The sequence below is a fragment of the Kogia breviceps genome, chromosome 1 (genome assembly GCF_026419965.1).
Source record: "Kogia breviceps isolate mKogBre1 chromosome 1, mKogBre1 haplotype 1, whole genome shotgun sequence".
NCBI classification, from domain to species: domain Eukaryota; kingdom Metazoa; phylum Chordata; class Mammalia; order Artiodactyla; family Physeteridae; genus Kogia; species Kogia breviceps.
In genome coordinates, this window is record NC_081310.1 from 50493314 (window position 1) to 50515890 (window position 22577).

General features: G+C 36.8%; 1 protein-coding gene across 5 annotated transcripts in view; it reads right to left on the reverse strand.

The window, feature by feature from the left end:
* The window catches only part of DNM3 (dynamin 3), a 579215-nt gene that overhangs the window by 157281 nt on the left and 399357 nt on the right, over window positions 1-22577 (reverse strand). For all 5 annotated transcript variants that reach the window (XM_067031599.1, XM_067031590.1, XM_067031586.1 and 2 more), the window contains one exon: window positions 6954-7063. In XM_067031599.1, coding sequence (XP_066887700.1) covers window positions 6954-7063 — 110 coding nt within the window. The remainder of the gene's footprint in view (window positions 1-6953; window positions 7064-22577) is intronic.

The window sequence follows — 22577 nt, forward strand, 5'->3', positions numbered from 1 at the left end:
TCATTAAGAAAAATAGGGAGAGGATGCAAATCAATAAAATTTGAAATGAAAAAGGAGAAATCACAACTGACACCGCAGAAATACAAAGGATTATAAGAGACTACTACAAACAACTATATGCCAATAAAATGGACAAAAATAATGAAATGGACAAATTCTTGGAAAGGTACAATTTTCCAAGACTGAACCAGGAAGAATTAGAAAATATAAACAGACCTAACACAAGTAATGAAATTGAAACTGTAATTAAAAGTATTCCAACAAACAAAAGTCCAGGACAAGATGGCTTCACAGGTGAATTATATCAAACTTTTAGAGAATGGCTAACACATATCCTTCTCAAATTCTTCCAAAAAACTGCAGAGGGAGAAACACTACTAAATTTGTTCCTTGAGGCCACCATCACCATGGTACCAAAACCAGATAAAGATATCAAAGAAAAAAAGAAAATAACACATCAGTATTACTGATGAATGTAGATGCAAAAATCCTCACCAAAATACTAGCAAACAGAATCCAAAAACTTATTAAAAGGATTATACACCATGATCAAGTGGGATTTATCACAGGAATGTAAGGATTCTTCAATATATGCAAATCAATCAATGTGATACATCATATTAATTAAGGAATAAAAACCGTATGATCATCTCAATAGATGCAGAAAAAGCTTTTGACAAAATTCAACACCCATTTATGGGCAGAGGGAACCTGCCCGAAAATAGGCAGAGGGAATCTACCTCAACATAATAAAGGCCATAATAACAAACCCACAGCAAACATCATTCACAATGGTGAAAAACTGAAAGCATTTCCACTAAGATCAGGAACAAGACAAGGATGTCCACTCTTGCCACTCTTATTCAACATAGTTTTGGAAGTCCTAGCCATGGCAATCAGAGAAGAAAAATAAACAAAAGGAATACAAATTGGAAAAGAAGAAGTAAGACTGTTGCTGTTTGCAGATGACATGATACTATACATAGAAAATCCTAAAATGCCCTCAGAAAACTCCTAGAACTAATCAATGAATTTGGTAAGGTTGCAGGATACAAAATTAATGCACAGAAATCTCTTGCATTCTTATAAAATAACAATGAAATATCAGAAAGAGAAATTTATGAAACAATCCCATTTACCACCACAACAAAAAGAATAAAATACCTAGGAATAAACCTACCTAAGGAGACAAAAGACCTGCATGCAGAAAACTATAATACACTGATGAAAGAAATTAAAGATGATACAAACAGATAGAGAGATATACCGTGTTCTTAGATTAGAAGAATCAAGATTGTGAAAATGACTATATTACCTAAAGCAATCTACAGATTCAGTGCAATCCCTATCAAACAACCAATGGCATTTTTCACAGAAGTAGAACAAAAAATGTCACAATTTGTATGGAAACACAAAAGACCCTGAATAGCCAAAGCAATCCTGAGAAAGAAAAACGGAGCTGGAGGAATCAGGCTCCCTGACTTCAGACTATACTACAAGTCTACAGTAATCAAGACAGTATGGTACTGGCACAAAAACAGAAATATAGATCAATGGAACAGGATAGAAAGCCCAGAGATAAACCCACACACATATGGTCACCTAATTTATGACAAAGAAGGTAAGTACATACATGGAGCAAAGACACCCTCTTCAATAAGTGGTGCTGGGAAAACTGGACAGCTACATGCAAAAGAATGAAATTAGAACACTTCCTAACACAAACACAAACTCAAAATTGATTAAAGACCTGAATGTAAGATCAGACACTATAAAATTGTTAGAAGAAAACATAGGAAAAACACTCTTTGACAATAAACCACAGCAAGGTCTTTTATTACCCACCTCCTAGAGAAATGAAAATAAAACCAAAAATAAACAAATGGGACCTAATGAAACTTCAAAGCTTTTGCACAGCAAAGGAAACCTTAAACAAGACAAAAAGACAACCTTCAAATGGGGAGAAAATATTTGCAAATAAAACAATGGACAAAGGAGGGTGGGAGAGAGGGTGATGCAAGAGGGAAGAGATATGGGAACATATGTATATGTATAACTGATTCAGTTTGTTGTAAAGGAAAAACTAACACACTATTGTAAAACAATTATACTCCAATAAAGATGTTAAAAAAAAAAAAAAAAACAATGGACAAAGGATTAATCTCCAAAATATACAAGCAGCTCATGCAGCTCAATATCAAAAAAAAAAAAAAAAAATCAACCCATATAAAAAATGGGGAGAAGACCAAAGAGACATTTCACCAAAGAAGACATGACTGGACAAGAGGCACATGAAAGACTCTCAACATCACTAATTATTAGAGAAATGCAAATCAAAAGTACAATGAGGTATCACCTCACACCAGTCAGAATGGCCATCATCAAAACGTCTACAAACAATAAATGCTGGTGAGGGTGTGGAGAAAAGGGCACCCTCTTGCACCGTTGGTGGGAATGTAAATTGATACAGCCACTATGGAGAAGAGTACGGAGGTTCCTTAAAAAACTAAAAATAGAACTACCATATGACCCAGCAATCCCACTAGTGGGCATATACCCAGAGAAAACCATAATTCAAAAAGACACATGCACCCCAATGTTCACTGCAGCACTATTTACAATAGCCAGGTCTTGGAAGCAACCTAAATGTCCAACAATAGATGAATGGATAAAGAAGATGTGGTACATATATACAATGGAATAGTACTCAGCCATAAAAAGGAACGAAATTGGGTCATTTGTAGAGATGTGGATGGACCTACAGTCTGTCATACAGAGTGAAATTAACCAGAAAGAGACAAACAAATATCGTATATTAACGCATATACATGGAATCTAGAAAAATGGTACAGATGAACCTATTTATAGGGCAGGAATAAAGACGTAGACATAGAGAATGGACATGTGGACACAGTGGGGGAAGGGGAGGGTGGGATGAATTGGGAGATTAGGTTTGACATAAATACACTACCATGTGTAACACAGATAGCTAGTGGGAACCTGCTGTATAGCACAGGGAGCCCAGCTAGGTGCTCTGTGATGACCTAGATGGGTGGGATGGGGGGATGGGTGGCAGGGAGGTCCAAGAGGGAGGGGATATAGGTATACATATAGCTGATTCACTTCATTGTACAGCAGAACTTTGGAAATGTGAACACTGAATGGACATTGCATAATAAAAAAAAGAAAAGGCAAGGTAAAGAGAAAGACTAAAATAGGATGTTCTAATTAATTCAATAAATCAGTAATAATAATAAAAAATATAAATGGGCTAAACTTACTAGTTAAAAGAAAGATATCTCACATTAGATTAAAAGCAAAGAAATAAATCTGCCTACATGTTATTATAAGAGAAACACTTAATAAAAATACAGGAAGATTGATGGCAAAAGGAAGTAAAAAAGATAAACCAGGTAAATATTAACCAAAAGAAAGGTAGTGTAGCTATATTAAGATGAGACAAAATAAATTTTAAGGCAAAGAACAATGTTAGAAGTAAAGAGAGTTTGCACAAAATGATTTTTTTTAAAAGGTCACCAGGAAGAAACAACAATTCTAAACTTCTAAGAATCTAGTAGATTCTTAGACTGGCCTCAAAATACATAAAGCAAAAACTGACAGACTTACTAGAATAATCAAGCTCACAATCATGAAGTGTGATTTTTTAAAACCACTCTATTATAAAGTAAGATTCATTATGGCTTTTATCTGTCTCCTTGCCAACACTCCTCTCTAGAAAATAATCTTAAAATGTATCATCTTTCTCTGTTTTATTCACAGATGTATTTTAAGCATATGCCAGTGCCTGGCATGTAACAGCTGCCTAATATATACTTGTTAATAAGCTTTTTCATTAATAAAGATTTAAAAAGATAGTAACTCTAGAGATTGGATACTATAATTAACAAGTATAATCCAAAGAACTCTCATGGAACCCGATACTCCTAAATCAATACATTCTTCTCAAGCATACATGAAATATGAAATTTCACCATGTGCTAGACCATATTCTCTGACTACAATACAATTAAGTTAGAAATCAACAACAAAACAATAAAATTCCATGCACTATAAAATATAAAACACAGCCCTAAACAACTCAAAGAAAAAATCATAATGAAGATTATAGAAACAGAAGATCGGAGCAAACAGAACTTAATGATAACAAAAGTATTACATTACAAAGTTTGTGGTGAGCAGCACAAAAATATGTAGAGGGAAATCTATACATTTATATGCATATATAGGAAAAAGTAGGATAAAAATTGATGAGCTACACATCTAAATTAAGAAGTTAGAAAAAAAGAACTACAAAGTAAACACAAAATACAAGTGAGGAAATGAAGAAGGGAGCAGAAATTCCTGAAATAGACAAAATATATACAATTGAGGATCAAAATGAAAATCTGGTTCTCTGGAAATAGATACAACTCTGGAAAGAGTGATCAAGTTAAAAAAAGGTAAGGCTTAATATCAGAAATAAAAAGGGGTCATATTTCAGATACAGCAGAGATTTGCAAAAATAGAACGTTAAGAAATACTTGATGCTAATATATGTTACAATGAACAGAATGGACAATTTCCTAAAAAATTATATAATTTGTCTAAACTGACTCATGGAAAAAAACAGAAAACCTGAACAAATCTATAATTATTAAATCACTAGTCAAAAGTCTACTTATCAAAACTGTCCACAGGGCTGGATGATTTTACAGGTGAGATTTACCAATCAGTTAACAGTTAATCCCCACCTTACACAAAGTGTTCCAAAGAAAAATAAGAACTTATTTCCACCTCAGTTATGAAGCTAACAGAACCTTGATATGAAAACCAGGCAGGGAAAGTACAGAAAGGAACATTTATGGGCCAATTTCTCTTTTGAACATAGATGCAAAAGTCTAAAGAAAATGCTGGCAAACTTAAGCCAGGAACACATAATAGATAATAATACATCATAATTTAATTTAGGTTTAATCCCAGGAGATCAAGGTTGGTTTACAATAAGAAGGTCTATTAATATATTTCACCACATGAACGGATTAAAGAAGAAAATCACAGAGGCAAAATAAGCACTTAAAAGAGTTAAACACCTGTCCATGATTAAAACAAAAACCTTAGCAACTAGGAACCCAGGGGATCTTCTTTACCTGATATCAGGTACCTATAAGAAAGTGCTTAAAGTCCATAAAGTTGTGAAATAATTTTCCTTAAAATCAAAAACAAAACAAAGATGCCCAATTGTACTTAACATTGTACTGGAGGGCCTAGCCAGTACAAAAATAATTGAAAGTAATCAAGATTTCAAAGGAAAAGACAAATGGCAAATGTGCCTGTGTATGGGACATTCTTGCACACACAGAGGTCTTGAGAAGTGGTTGAAGAGTTCAATACCTTCTGACAAGTCTAGAATTCCAGGATTTTTAGATTTTCCTAGATTTTTAGAAGCCCAGAGTTTTCTTATATTTGTGTTTTTTGCTGTCTTTAAAATCCATAGTTGTATTTGTCTAAATAGATGCTTTACCGTTGTCTGATTATTTTACTTTGTACTCAGCCCTTTTATAACCTGAACTTTCTAGGCTGATCAAGGATTCAAATTTAGTTTGACTTCCTGTGTGGTAATCATACTTCCCACTCTGCATCCAGATAAGAAGGCTGAGCATACCCCTGAAGATTCCTTTAGGACCTCCCAACTCCCTGTTGCTCTGAGGAAGGTAGGTAAACAGTACTGAGCTTTGCCCTAGTGGAAGACACATTACTGCTCTCTCCAGGAAACCTTTTTATTCTTTATCATTTTCAGTGTCTTTTTACAAGCTGCTCTCAAAAACAATACTAAGTCTTTAATAAAATCCCATCACAGTATCTGGTAGGGAGTTGTATTTAATTTTCTTTTCCCTTGATTCTTTAAATGCTCGCTCTTGTGGTTTTTCTAAGTATTTTTGTATAATGAGTCATTCTGAACAACTGACTGGGAATGTACGAAAAAGGGCTTTTTTTTTCTATTTTGATTTACTGTGTGATTGACCCTGGGCCAGTCATTGAACCTAATCAAGGGACTTCATTCATTGCTAAATAAAGATAAAAGGCTTTGAGAGATGGGTTAAAATTAGATCCTGCCACTTAGTGACTCAGTCTCTTAACAACTGACTCATAGAAATTAATTAGCTTGTTCCTATAACAATTCCATTTGGAAAAGATCTCCTTTATTATTTTTACCTAGTTGTAGCCTTTTTACATCTCTCTATCCAATTCTCTGTCGCCTCCCCATTTGTTTACTTAACTTTACTGCTTAGTTTCAGTGAACAACCACGGCACTCCATGATAATCAGCCCAAAATTCAGAGCTAATTTTGTGATCTTTAGAAACTCTCTGAGCTACATTTCTAATTTAGAAAATGGTAACCACAGTACTCTATCTTTTACCTCACAGACAACGGTTACAAAAACCAGGCAATGAAAGTAGAGAGTGCTTTGAAAAACTGTAAAGAACAATATATTTACATTCACATTAACTGAATAATTCTATTCACCAATGCAAGAATTGAGTTATAATACATAGGAGAAGGTCTTAAGTGATATTCATCCATGCTAGACAGAGACTATTAAAAATTATAGCAAAGTAATTTATTTATAAGTATGTAAACAATAAATTCAGGACAAGGAAGACTTTAAAGTAACAAAATGTAATTTAAGAATGGAAGCAGCATGACATGGGTGCCTGTTGGAAAAATGGGAAATAAATTAATTAATACTTGAAGATCCTCCTTATTCTAAGTTTAAATCTTTTGAATCCACAACCTATGGTAAAAGCTAAAAATACAAAATAAACGAAAGGAAAACTGAAGAGTTGACAAATTTCAAGGTGAGAGCAAAAGAAATCTTGCAAATATGGTCTCTGGATCATGTAGAAATTCAAGGAAAGAAAATGTGAAGACAAAAGTTGCTTCATTTTCTTACCTTTGTTCTGTATTAAAGAGTGCAAAGATGTGCTTGCTAGACATAAAGCTTTTTTCCACATCCCGAACTTTCAGGTTGTCCAAGGGAAGCATATACTTCTTTTCTTTTTCCTAGAGAGAGAGAGAGAGAGAGAGAGAGAGAGAGAGAGAGAGAGAGAAAGAGAGAGAGAATTGGCTTTAATAAAAGATCTTGAAGCATGCCCATAGCAACACATCACCTGAGTTGGTCAACATTTAATTAGAATATTTTGATATCATCACACACTACTTTGATACCAGCTATGAAGGAACAAAAATTATCTGAGATAGGAGACTCCAATGGTTCTCAACACATGGGTCAGAAGAATGAGGGGAGGGAAAGTGCAGAGGAAGGAAGGGCTCAGGGATGGAGAAAACACATGGTCCTCTATCCTTTCTTCCTCATGTGGGTCCCCTTAGATGTTTTAAAATGTTAGTTTGATATTAAAAATTTAGCCATCTGTTAATATTTAACAAAAATGTTCTGGTCCTAATTCAATGAGAAATGCCAGATGGATTTCATTTCATATTTTATTTGCAGCCTAAGCAGTTTTGATAGCCAGAGCTGGCAAGAGACTGGAAGCACAAGGACCCTAGTATGAAATACCACCTATAAACTATGATAAAGCACAGAAAATACTTCCTTCCTTTGAGTCTAGAATAAAATGTGGGTCCAGAAAGAAATGATTCCATTAAATTGTCAAACTCTTTGAGAAAAAGAAGTGAACTAGAAAAAGAAGTGAACTTCCATTAGAAGTGAACTAATATTAACTAGAACAAATTCTCTTAAAATTAACAACACTTTAGGAAGAAAATGCACATTTGAGAGGGGAGGTCTGCAAATGGGACCAAACTAGTCTTGGTAAAACAAAACATATTGGATGCCAAAGAATTATTAGAAACATTTACTTTTAAGGACTGTCCCAGGGACAATATTATCATATGCATAAATGCCTAACAACCAGTATAATAGGAGAGAGCTGAATACTCAGTTTAAGAAACCTAGTCAATATCTACCTGGGGCACTTTAGCACAGTCCTTGTTAAACAGTAGTCCTCTGTATATCTCAGGTGACAGTCCTGAGAAAAACCAGGCCCAGACTCCAGAGGAGGAGAGCATGGAGATCTAGCCATGACTTTTAATAAACAACTATTAATGCCTGTGGGAAATACATGTACCATACAGATATGTTTGACATAAGCCTTTTTGTTCCTGAAGCTCCTCCAGCTCTTGCTTGAGAACTGGTCTAGGCTCAGTAGTGTGGAGCGGAACTCTTCCATGATCCCTACCCTGCTTGTGGGGACCACACTCTCTGCAGACATCAGAGAGTATTACTGCAAGAACTATCACTGGCTTTGCCATTTCTCACTCCTAAATTAATCAGGGAAAGTTGGGCAGAGCACTTTAGAATAGTGAGGCAGAGAGAAATAGATGACTCAAGAAGTTGAAGGAAGCTGGTTGGAGAACAAAATGGCTGTCCTGGCAGACAAGGTCTTCAAAGAAGATAGCAAAACAAAACAAAACAAAAACATAAAAGAAACTGAATGGCAGTGAGAGAAGCCCAAGAATAAACATGAAAAAGCAAAGCATTGTAAGAAGATTCCAATGTTTCTTGTACAAAAATTAACAGTATATTAGCAAACACAAGGATATTCTAAATAGCAAAATACATAATTTACATAAATGAAGCAGTATAGTTGGGTCTAACTTGTTTGAAAGACTTCTCAGACTATTTTAGGAGGATAGCATTCTAAGAGGTAAGATCACAGACTGAATGAAAAGCTACCCAATACATAATCAAATGAAAATGTTTGAGACGCAGGGAACATTTTTTTTTACTGGTTGTTTTTCAATGTCCTAAATTTAAGCAGCTGGATTTTTTTAATGCATCATCCTATTCAACCTTTTGAAATGATGGATTCGCCTTTAATGGAAAATCTGCATTTCATTGTAAAGATGGAATACAATGTCCTTGGCATGTTTTCTATAGAAGTAGGCTCCCTTTTGTACTGCATTCTTTAGCATATAGTGAAGACCAGAACTCCAGCAAGTTTACGTCAGATATTAAACACTGGAGAAATACACACATATGCAGACAGAGAAATATTAAAAATGTAGTTTCATTTCCAAAGGACTAAATATCATTTATCTAAGAGTTTTGAGGACATATTGCTAAATTATTTCATAATCAAGAGTTATTTTTATTTTTTATTTTTCCAGTTTTATTGAGATGTAATTGACATATAACATTGTGTACCTTTAAGGTATACAACATATTGATTTGATAAACATATATTGCAGAATGATTACTATCATAGCTTTAGCCAATGCCTTCATCATCTCACATAATTACCATTTTTTTATGGTGGGAATACATAAGATCTTCTGTCTTAGCATCTTTCAAGTTAAGAATACAGTATTATTAACTATAATCACCATGCTGTACATTAGATTGCTAAAACTTATTTGTCTTGTAAGTGGAAGTTTGTGCCCTCTGACCAATGTCTCCCTATTTTTTCCTCACCCCTGGTAACCACCATTCTACTCTCTGTTTCCAAGTTTCACTCTTTAAGATTATACAAATAAGTGATATCCTATATTATTTTCTCTTACTCTGACTTATTTCACTTAGCATAATGCCCTTAAAGTCCATCCATGTTGTTGCAAATGGCAGGATTTCCTTCTTTCTCATGGTTGAATAATATTCCATTGTCTGTGTATACCATATCTGTTTTATCCATTCACCCATCAGCTGTCACTTAGGTTGTCTCTGTATCTTGGCTATTGTGAATAATGCTGCAATAAACATGGGAGTGCAGCTATCGCTTCAAGATTCTGTTTTCATTTCTTTGGATATATACCCGGAAGTGGGATTGCTGGATCGTAAGGTAGTTCTATTTTTAATTTCTTAAGGAACCTCCATACTGTTTTCCATAATTTATATTCCCATCAATAGTACATAAGTGTTCCTTTTCTCCACATTCTTGCCAACACTTGTTATCTTGTCTTCTTGATGATAGCCATTCTAACAGGTGTGAGGTGATATCTCCTTGTGGTTTTGATTTGCATTCCCCTGATAATTAGTGATGTTGAACACCTTTTCATGTATTTGTTGGCCATCTGTATGTCTTATTTGGAAAAAATGTCTGTACACTACTGTATTTTTTTTTACATCTTTATTGGAGTATAATTGGAGTTTATATATCCAATTTATTGGAGTATAATTTACAATGGTGTGTTAGTTTCTGCTTTATAACAAAGTGAATCAGCTATACATATACATACATCCCCATATCTCCTCCCTCTTGTGTCTCCCTCCCACCTTCCCTATCTAACCCCTCTAGGTGGTCACAAAGCACCAAGCTGATCTCCCTGTGCTGTATGGCTGCTTCCCAGCAGAAAAGTTTTAAGACTGACAAAAATAGAAGAAAAAGAAGATTCAGACTGATTTGCTTAATTAAAGTTATAAGTCAAATGGAGAATTAAATGAGAGAGCAATGAAATGACACATCATGGATATTTCTAAAATTCTTGGTGTTTGGGGGAAAGTATGACATTCTGCTCAAAGAACATCTTGAATATGAAATAGCTAAAATAAACAAAAGAAATAGAGGAGGAGAAAGGAAAAACAGAATTATGATTTCCAAAATATAGTGAATGTTAGCACCAGCTTAATTGAGACATTTGCTACATATTCTTCTTTTTTTTTTTTTTGCAATACGCGGGCCTCTCACTGTTGTGGCCTCTTCCGTTGCGGAGCACAGGCTCCGGAGGCGCAGGCTCAGCGGCCATGGCTCACGGGCCCAGCCGCTCCGTGGCATGTGGGATCTTCCCAGACCAGGGCACGAACCCGTGTCCCCTGCATCGGCAGGCAGACTCTCAACGACTGCGCCAACAGGGAAGCCCTACATATTCTTTTTAACTCCATTAAACTGCCTAAACATAATGCAGTGTTCTATATGGTAGCCTCTAGCTAAGGGGACTACCAAGTATTTGAAATGTACCTAGTCAAATTGGGATGAGCTTTGAGTGTTAACTATGAACCAGATTTCAAAGATTTAGTATGAAAAAAAGAATGCAAACTATGTCATTAATACTTTTATATGGATTATATGTTGAAATGATAATACTTTGAATATATTGGGGTAAATAAAGTATTATTAAACATAATTTCATCTGTTTATTTTTCCTGTTTTGAATGTGGCTGCTAAACAATTTTAAATGGCATACATGACTCACATTAACTTTCTATTGACAGTGATGAGTCCATGTACCTATCATCACTTTCCTTCCTCTCATCCATTCAATTTTCCTCTTGAAAATTGATAAATACACCTTTCTGCCATCAGGTGTATTTATCATTCTCCCAGTCACCCAGTCTGAAACCTCACTATCATTTATGATGTACTGTCTTCCTTCACCTCTTTTATTACATAAAGACTACGCTGCATTGTGTTTGAAGCATTTGTCAGAGCTCCCATTGTTTGACATTCCCACTACATTAATCCAGGTCCCTGGCATCTCACAAGCATGCAGTTATAAATGGCCTCCTATCTAGTCTTCTAATTCCTCTAATATCACCAGGGAGGGCAATTTTCTTAAACCACCCTGTCAAATTCATTACAGTCCTTCAAAACGTTCATAGCTCTCCATTACTTACGGAAGAAATTCCATGAAACTCCTTAATGTGAAATTGAAAAACACCTACAAATTGGTCCAATCCTTATTTGTCAATATCTCCTTTACTCTTCCATAGGAAGTCTCCATTTCAACCAAATACACATTTGCCAATAGTCTTTTCCCAGATTGAGACACCCTGTCAACTTCTCTCTACCATACCAGTTCACTATTTAGAATCCAGCTCAAGTTTCTATAGTCTGTGCAAAAAGTTTTCCCAGGTTTTTAATTGTCTGTCTGTCTGTGTCACTTCCCCATCTCTCTCCTTTCAATTCATACAATAGGCATTGCTTATTCTATTAATTTTTAAATTATAGGCATAACTTGGAGATATTACAGGTTTAGTTCCAGACCACCGCAATAAAGCAAAGTCACAATAAAGCAAGTCAAATGATTTTTTTTTGGTTTCCCAATGCTATAAAAGTTATGTTTACACTATACAGTAGTCTATTAAATGTGAAATAGCATTATATCTAAAAAAACAACATACTTACCTTAATTTAAAAGTACTTTGTTGCTTAAAAACATTAACCATCATCTGACAAGGTAGCATTGTTACAAAACTTCAATTTGTAAAAAAACACATTATCTGAGAAGAGCAATAAAGTGAAGCACAATAAAATGAGGTACGCCTGTATACCTTATATGAGACACCCTCATCTTGTAAATGCATTACATTAAAAAATTTCTGTCAAAGTTGTTCACTTGGAACTCAGAATGTTCAGTAAATTTTATTGTTCAAGTAGGTTACGTTTGCAAAGAAAAAAGTAGAGAATGTTTTTTGTAATATTTGTAAATAAACAAGAAATAGAATGATATTTTAAACATTTTACCTTTAGTAGACATTTTGGAGGAAGCATTTGTAAAATTCTAGAGAAAGATTTTTTAATGGAGATTCAGAAAGAAATTTCTGTATATTTTCAAAAGCTTCAGAAGCTGATGTCACTCATTCAACACCATTATTTTCTTCATTTTGAAACATGGTACCTTTCCTTTTCTCAATATAAGTATAGCTCTCAAATTTCCCATAATTTTTGTCATAGGCTATATAGAATGCCATTTCTTATTTATGTTTGGTTTTCTTCTTCAAGTAGATTGGAAGCTCCTTGAGGGCAAGGACTGTGTTATAATCCTTTTGTGTTTACATTTAACAGTTATTACACTGCTGCATATACAGATGCTGCTTAGCAAACCTTTGATTGTTGATGATGCATTACAAATAAAATGCCAACATAATGGAATTTTACTCTTATGGTGTACCTATACTATTTTTACTATTATGTCTACTTATACTATATGTTAAAAATGATCTAACCAGATGTGATACGAAAATTTATTTTAAATTCCTCAAAGATTGATTTTGAATTAATTTAAGTGTTTTGCTTAGTATCATATAGTTTATTAAGTGAAATTTTACTAACCTAGACCAACATACTTGATTTAATAAAAAATCTCATGGCCTAAACATATAAATATACTGCAATCCAATACACTTCAAAACAGTACAAAAACCAAAATGCAGCAGATATGCTGCTCTTAAGAGGTAAGAACTGATATAAAGTTTTAAAAATTGACAGAACATAAAAGAGATTGTAAAATATGAGAGAAAACTATTTTAAAAAGCCAGTAAAGGCACCAAATATATCTTTGAAATATATAATAATGGTTCCAAATTTATTTTTTAAATATGTGAGATTTGTTATAATTCTTCACTGCCTTGCTCTAACATTTTTAAACATCATGGCAATTTCTCAGGCTAATAAATAGTCAGATTAGAAACAGAGTCCACGACAGACTAACAGAATATACCATGTTGCTGAGAACAGCTGTGCTTCACCAGAGCAAAGATTCCTGGTTTTGACCACTCCTCTTCTCATACTCAATAATATTTCATGTGCATTCTCTATTACCACATTTGCCATATTGTATACTTCTAATTTGTTAAATGTCTCTTCTCCTATTGAGAACCTGACATATATTTGTCCTCCCTCAGTGCCGCACCATTCTGCTAGCAATGAATGCAGCATTCGTAGGATACAACAGCACCGACGATGTGTGTAGGGCACAGAGGGGGTACTGCAGTGCCAGCTATAGGAGGAGACAATATGATGAAGCGACCAAGAACCTGGTCCAAAAACAGGGCAGTAGCCCACAGATCAGTCCAAGCTGAAAAGATCCCTCGTCCAGGGGCTATAGATGCTTTTGCAGAATCCTGAAAACTCATGAGATACAGTGGGACACTCAGTTATTATAATTTGCTTGCTGCTCAAGAGACAATGATGTTGATCAATGTTTTTTCCCTGACAATGTTTTCTTTTTTCCTTGATACACTATGACCAGAATGTTTGCAAACAGGGAAACTGGAGACTTTACCCTGGGTTTCTGGGTGGGGATCAGGGCCAAGAAAAGTGTGATGCTCTCATAAATTAACATAAGCCTTTCATGCTTTGAATAACTGACACAAGAATATGAAAGCATACATACTCATCATGCTTCCACCCTCACCTCACCTCATTTTCCAAGATGACACTGTTTTGCCCTTCAGAGTACATTCTAATTCTTCAACATACCCACTGCACCAACCACGGGACTCCTGCTTTCCCGGAAGTCAATGCATTTTCACTTCCCACACAGAACATATCCAATCATATCTTGTCTTCATACATAGCCAATCATATCTTGTCTTCATCTATACTATTTCCTCCACTAGAAATACTGCTGCCTATTTGCCACTCTGTTTCTCTTCCCTCAAAATTCCTGCAAAAGATTACCCCATCTAGCTCAATGTACATTTTTTCTTCAAGTATTATAGGTCTCATTTTTCTGTCTTCTTTTCCTTCCCCACCCTATTTGTAGACGTATTATTTTCAAGTCAGTGGGATCCTTTAAAAAAATTCTGACACTGAAGCCCATTACATTAAGTAAATTAAAAAGTGTAGGTCCTCAATTGAAGCAGGAGTGGGGGTATGAGAAACCTGCCCATTAAGACTCATCCTCTCGCCCTAAGAAATGCAGTTGCAATGACTAAGGACTCTAGTACACAGGCCTGGATCTCTGGATCCCTCTTCCAGAGTCTGGTTCACCTGCTAGTCTTATTCTCCAGATGTTCCCACAGTGCCAGGGCTCTGCTCTCACTTCCAGTCTGCCTGGAACTTGATTTGCCTCACCCCTTTAAGTCCACTACACCAAGCAGCTCCATCTACCTCCCTGTGACTTCTAACTGAGCAAACGCATCTCTGAGAACCATGGATACCATCTAGCAAATCCTTCCAGTTCAAACCACACCTGTCATGCTCTGCCTGCCTGATTGGGCACTTTGATGTGCCCACCAAAAACTCACCCAAGTATGCAGTGCTCCTGAACCACCGTGAGCTCCTAATATGGCCAGGCATGGCACTCAGGCCTCCTCTACCATTTCCGGGATTCCTCCCACCCAAGTCTGATCCCTTGACAAAACTTGTGTGCTTGGTTTGTACTACATTACTTTGTATTTTTGTCTTATTTTCTAAGTGTCCAAATGTTTCATCTAAGTGTGTGTATGCTCTGCCTTTCCAACTACCAGGTAAACTCCTAAGGGAAAGAGCGAATCCATTACTATTATTAACTTTTAAAATTATTTTTGTTATCCGATGTATCTTGCTCCCTTGCTATACTATAACTATGTCCTGACTTCCCCATCAAAGCATCAAGTCTTTGAGGGAAGCAACTGCTTCCTTCTTACTTTTGGTTGCATAGTTGACATTCTACAAAGTGTTGAATGCACATATGCCTGAGTTCCCTCATAGGCTGGCATGGTGCTTTGCCTAGATTAAGGACTCAGAGATGATGACTGACTTATAAAATAATCAAAATATCAAAGAAAAAAGAGCGTATAAAAATATTGAGAATACCAGATTACTAGTTCCACATGCTGTTGAAAACTAAAATCTGGTGTTTATTGCTATTAAAAAGTTATAACTATAGAGATGTACAAGCATGAAACTCATAAACTACCCCTCTTTTTAGTTGGGCTTTAATATCCTGCTTTAATCAGAATTACATTTTGAGTAGTAAATAGCATCTGTGAGCCAGCACACTGCTAGTAAATAGTACTTCTTTAGATTTTCCTCTTGGGCATTGAAGAAACTGTTTATGTGTGCTGTCCTAGTAGGCCCAAGAAAACTCCATGGTTTATATGCTATTGGCTTCATGGCTACCCCCTCTGCACTCACTCAGATCCTTAAATGGAGCTACACACTGGCATATCTCTACTGGGTAAGGGAAATACAGTCACACTTGTCATTACCCAACTGGAGACACTGCTCTTTTCCTGGCTCCTTCTCTCTCTTCAGAGTCCAGTTAAATCTCCACCTCCTCCAGGAAGCCTGTCTGGCCATAAGAGCCCACTGGAGGGCTCCCTCCTCACTTCTCATGGCATTCTTGGGCAATACCACTTTTTTTTTTTTTCATTTAGTATATATATATTGCCCTATAATTTCAGGTACATCTGATACCCTCAAAATGTGGACTCCTCTTACCCCCGATTAAAAAGGTACTTTTATAATTTGAAAGTGAGAACATTAATGATTTTATTCTTAAATGTTTATATTTAATCTCTATATTAATCCTTATATTTAAAGCAATATTCATGAATATTTGTACATACACTGACAATGTAAAAGACAGATATAATAAGTGCACTAAAGAATGAATTTAAAGGACTTACAGTTAAGCATGATAGATTGATTGCATGCATATATAGCCTTTCCCTCCTCCAAACCCACTATATAACAGTAAAGGAATAAAAAGATATTGATTCACAAGGACAAAGAAAATGAGAGGGGAGAAAACAGTGGACAAGAGATTTCCCAAAAGCTTTGGAAGAGAAAAAGCAGACAGAGGAGCATTCATTAACTTAGCATACAGATAGGAGTTATCACCTCCTAACACCTACACGGGAGAGAATGGAGGGGAAGCCACCCCACTTGGGTCCTGTCTTCCCCTTGGAGGCACCTGGTACCTCACATGAAGGGATACAGTTGTGGGAGTGAAAAGGGCAGGATCAGATAGAGCCATACACAGAAGTACACAGAGCAACTGATGACATAGGGTCCTTCCCTCTAAGTATGGCAGCCCATTCCTTAACCCCAGCAGGAGACCAGAGGCTTTTCCCTAGAGAAAAGATTATACAAAAGTAGTTCTGGACCCAGAGATATCAGGCAGGGTGGACAGCAAACATGGGTTAAAAACAAGAGAACTTAGTGAAAGCCTTTATACTGAAATGCTGTCCCTCAGCCCCCTTTCCTGCCCTCCCCCGAGAATGCCAGCAACCAGATGGATTTCTATTCCTCTGTCTGGCAGGATATTGGACTGTTGTTCTATGGGAAGCTAAACAGATTCAGAGAAAATGCCCCATATCCTAACATTTCATGGAAAAAGTCAGCTTTCTACCTGATCGCCTTACAAGGAGATCCTATATTTCGCAAGCCTCACTCACACATAGCATTTCCAAGTAGCTGAATGGCACAGAATCACCATAGATTATATATATCACAGCTATTAACTGAAGTGGATTCTGAGGATGGACTATCTAACACCCATTCCAACTTCCTTGTGACCTCTGAGCTCAATTCAAAACTCCCCTTCCCTTCCCAATCTTGCTCTTACAGTGAGGGCTCCAGATTAGACATAGTTTCAGCCAATCTGATGTGCTCATGCCAGACTTTGATTCAGAAGTGAGTCACATTGAAAATAGACAGAGGATGTGGCACCTGTTTTGTTGGCCTGAATCATGGCAGAGGTGGTATGGATGGCTCTGGATCCAGAGGCTATATAATATAGGGTGGCTTCCTGATTGTGTTGCCTCCAGATTGGTGGAGGAAACAACTCCCTGGCAACCCAGGTTCTGAAATTTAATTTGGAGAACCATTCCTGGAAACTCAGACTATTTCTGTAATTTTTCCCTCCTAGAGGTTCTTTGAACAGTATATCTCCCTTAATTAACGTTTTACTATTTAAGGTAGCTAGAGTAGATTCTGTTGTTGATAATTAAGAACTCTGAAAATACAGTAGCAATATCTAGTCATCATGTACTATTATGTCTTAGCAAAAATGAATAGCCAGTAAAGCAGAAGAATAAACATTTCCCATTTTAATAGTCATTAAAAAAAAAAACTACATGAACTGATAATTAGCGAGTATGTGAATGTGAGTGTGAGTGAGTGTGAGTGTGTGTGTGTGTGTGTGTGTGAGTGAGAGAGAGCGAGAAAGCTATGCAGTTATGAATTTCCATGGCTTTTCACTCAAGGAAAGAGTCTTTAGCTAGGAAAAATTATATACATATGAAAAATAACCTGTATGAGAAATTTTAAATCGAAAATTCAAGGGGTAGGTGACAGCATTTGAGCAGATTTGTAAGAAACAAAATAAGGCAAATGATGTGAATAAAACAGAAAGAAAAATTCCTGGTGGCATGTATGTTCATAAACTATTACCAACTATCTCTATAATCACTGTGAACTTCATGGGTTAAATTTTCTCTACTAGTAAGCTAAGTATAGGGACTTTACTTAGCATGGCAAAACATACTGCAAGTACTTTAAAATTAGCATATTTCGGGCTTTACTGGTGGCGCAGTGGTTGAGAGTCTGCCTGCTGATACAAGAGACGCGGGTTCGTGCCCCGGTCGGGGAAGATCCCACATGCCGCGGAGCGGCTGGGCCCGTGAGCCATGGCCGCTGAGCCTGCGCGTCCGGAGCCTGTGCTCCGCAACGGGAGAGGCCACAACAGTGAGAGGCCCACGTACCGGAAAAAAAAAAAAAAAAATTAGCATATTTCAAATGTTTAATGGTCTCATTTCTTCACTTCTTTCTGTGTTCCAAGGCAACACAATTTATATTTTTCTAAGAGAAAGTTTCAAGTTTGGAATGGTGACTAGTTTACGTGAAAAGGTATGTGATATAATACGAATTCCTGGTGGTAATATCCCTCAATTTTGACTTCTGTGGCTGCACATTAAATTACAAAGTGAATTTAAGAGATCCCACAAACTCTGAAATTATGCTTACTTTGTAACGCTTTCAAGTGCATATTAATCATACAAAATTCTACATGCATAGCCCTTTGAGTATAATTGTATTAAATAAAAGTGTTATTTTGGCTAAATGCACCCACCATACATTTGTAAAAGTTCAACTCAATAAAAGTAACTTGTTTACGAATTCAGCATAATTTTTACTTATCTTAGAAAAGTGGGGGTCAGGAAGCCATGTACAAATAAAATCCTCTGACAATTCCCAGAACTCAGTAGATGAACGGTTTAAATTTTACTCCCATCATTTGTCACCAAGCTACAGACAAAAATCAAGGCTCAATTTTTCCCTTTCTCCCCTATCATTTCAGCAAAGAAACATTCAAAAAGAGGCAGCAGTAAGGAAAAAAGCAACAGGACTGAGCATTCAGCCAAACTAGTGAGCTTTTCTGAAGTCCTTTGAATTGACCATTATAAGCTACCCCTCCCACTCCTCTGCTGATGTTAACATAATTCAATGAGGTTCCTTCTGAGAGGGAAACAACTGTTTGAAAAGGAGACCTGAGTATCATGCCCTCTGTACTTTACTGAGAGCCCTTCTCCCTGTGTTCCAGGGAGTGTGGGCTCAAGATGGGAACAGGGAAAAAGAGGCCCCTTCCACGTGCCTTCCAAGATGCAGCCCTGGACTTAAAACGACATTTGGCTGGATTGCTCTGAGCACAGCTGGTGGTCTGTGTACTGCTATTGGCTCAAACACATGTCCACCCAGAAACAAGCTTCGGACAAGGGAAAAAGAAGTGGAATAGTTCTTCTCCATCAATCCTAATCCTAGCTTGCCCACTGCTTTCTTGGGGAAGGGTGATGAAGAACAAAAGTAGCACAGAGAAAGAGAAAGGAGCAGGTGGAGGGAAGACAGAGAAAGGGAGAGTGAAGTGACCTGTAGAAGAAACCAAAAGAAACCAAAAGTTTCCTAAGCTAGAAGTGCTCTCTGCTTTCACTGCATGCACAGGTGGCCCTATCCCCAGTCTCTGAGAAACAACGACCAGTGAGTCAAGGACAAGGACACACATGGTTTGGAATTAAGACACAGGGGTTCACATATGAGCTCTGACACTAGCCATGTGAACCCAGGCAAATTACTTGATTTCTCTAAGCCTTATTTTATCTCTATATAGAGGTGATAATTCTTGCTTCATAGTGGGTGTGATGATTAAATGAGATCATGCAGAGGTCTGTGCATTTAGGGATTCCTAATGTTTGTTTACCTTTCCTTGGGGGACACTTTATTAGCCATCATCTTCCCACCAATAAAAACAGTAAGGTGGGTGTTTCTTCAACATACTTACAATAGTAAGCTTTTATACTTGTAAGCTATAGAACTATGAGGGAAATGAGTTAATTACATGCTCAGTAGATAAACACACATTAAACACTGTGTTTATCACATGAACAATATCAAGCCAGGAGGGTGACAAGCAGTGAAACAATATCAACAACTTTCAACTCTGCGTTCTTATTCAAGGAAGGTTTGTAAGAAACCCAGAACTGTTGGACTATGTCCAAATCCAGAGAGAGGAAATGTGACTACAGGATAAGGGGTGATACTAATTCCTCTTCTTCACTCCCACGATGGATTGTACCAAATAGATCAAGGAAATTACTTGGAGGGAGTGCAAGTTCTGAAGGAAATACAAAAAATGAAATTCAATATTGAAGAATCATCTACTTTTTATTACAGATATATTATGATACTTTAAAAAAATAAGCAGGAGTCTCAAGACTGACTAGGAAACTAAAAAGTAGGAAAGGCTTGTTTTCTTTCTCCAAACATCTTGCATTTAGGCAGTTTCTCTTCTCTGTGGATTCCACACCAAGATGGCCTGGGCTGGCTGCTTTGCTGCTGCCTAGTTTGTAAATTTCTCCCTCGGCTATGTCCCAAGAAAGCTCTCCCTCTCACTCCATTTGTCCTGTATATTACCAACTAGATTTTAAAAGCCAAGAGTGGGGGGCTTCCCTGGTGGCGCAGTGTTTGAGAGTCCGCCTGCCGATGCAGGGAACACGCGTTCATGCCCCGGTCAGGGAAGATCCCACATGCCGCGGAGCGGCTAGGCCCGTGAGCCATGGCCGCTGAGCCTGCGCGTCCGGAGCCTGTGCTCCGCGACGGGAAAGGCCACAACAGTGAGAGGCCCGCGTACCGCAAAAAAAATAATAAATAAATAAATAAAAATAAAAAAGCCAAGAGTGGGGAATTTGTTTATCTCCATAGATCGCTGATACTAGTAGTTACTTAATACACGCTGATTTATGATGATATCAAACTCACCCCTACTATGCCTCCTTCTGCTAGGCTTTGTATCATGCATAATTACATTTATAATAAATTAATGTCACTAGAAAATCAATTGTTATTAATTATTCTTCCCAGGAAATATTTTTTTAGAAACGTTTTTTAAAGTTCTTTTTGATGTGGACTATTTTTAAAGTCTTTATTGAATTTGTTACAATATTGTTTCCATTTTATGCTTTGGGTTTTTTTCTTTTTGGCCACGAGGCATGTGGGACTTTAGCTCCCTGCCCAGGGATCGAACCTGTACCCCCTGCATTGGAAGGCAAAGTCTGAACAACTGGACCCCCAGGGAAGTTCCTCCCAGGTAATATTTTTGCATTTAAAATGGGTACTTCAATCCTTTCACCTGAAAGGACTGAGTCATTCAAGTGCTTTGGCCACCTGGTAGGCCTGAGATTCTTGGGTTGCCCTTAAATCATCCCAGTATGTACCGGCCTAGTCCAAGGCTGGACCAGAAAACCCTGACTGCTTCTCCATATCTTAAAGCAGTATGCTTAGAGTAGTGTTTCTGCAATTAGAGTCTCCTGACCCCCAGAGTCTATGAGGTCTTGTGAGAATTTAAAAAAACTTTGTGTTGGTATTTAATAAAATTAGTATAAAGGATTTTCTGAAATGCCACTCTATAAGTGAACACTGGCATTCAGTTTCAGTGCCCATGTTTGTGTATGCACTGAGTAATAGTACTTTGCAGAATACTGATGAAAAAAAGAGCAGAGACAGATGTCAATATATCAGTTACGTACTTTCCTCTAATAACATCACAGTACCATGGGTGGATAGAAGTTTCATTCCAACAGGATAAAAGTGGCAGGAGGATGGTGGGGTCATACAGCACAGAGTATGCCAATCTCAAAATACACTATGCCTGGCAGCCAGAACACATTCCTGTTGATTAGCTAATGACATTTCCTAAAAGGACATCATCTCTCCCATTAATGTTGTTGATCAATCGAAGTTTTTTGGTAATATAGTTCTGTTTGAATTTGACTTTCTTTGCTTTTTTAAAGTAGAATGATAAGCATAAGGTACTTATATATTTGTAGATATTTAAAATAAAATAATTTTGTGTTCATACATAAATAATATTACAAATAAAAATAGTTTGCCTATGTTTATAACTGATGAGGATTCTTTTTCTTTAAAGGGTGTTTGGACATTATCCAAGTTTGAGAAACAGTGATTTAGAGAAAGTGTATTTGGATTCTCTTAAAAGGGTTGACATGGTCAAAACAGGTACAAACAAATGACCCTGACTTATAAATAACTTGGAGCATAGCTTAGGAATTGCTTTAATTTCTAATTGCCCTCAGCAGGACCAGGAGAAAAAACACTTTGGCCTTCAGAACCTGGGAGGCCCAGCCTTGGCTAGAGCATACATTGAGGGTCCTTGGGGGGACTGTTTTCCTGCTCTGCACTTCACTTTCACTATATGTAAAGCAGGGATAATAATACACAAACTCAATCCTTAAATTGAAAAATGAAAACAACTAAACTTAACGTTATGGGAACAAAGAGGCAATAGATGAAGAAAGTATTTTCATCTTTTGAGAAAAAGAAGGTACTAGTTAAAAGAG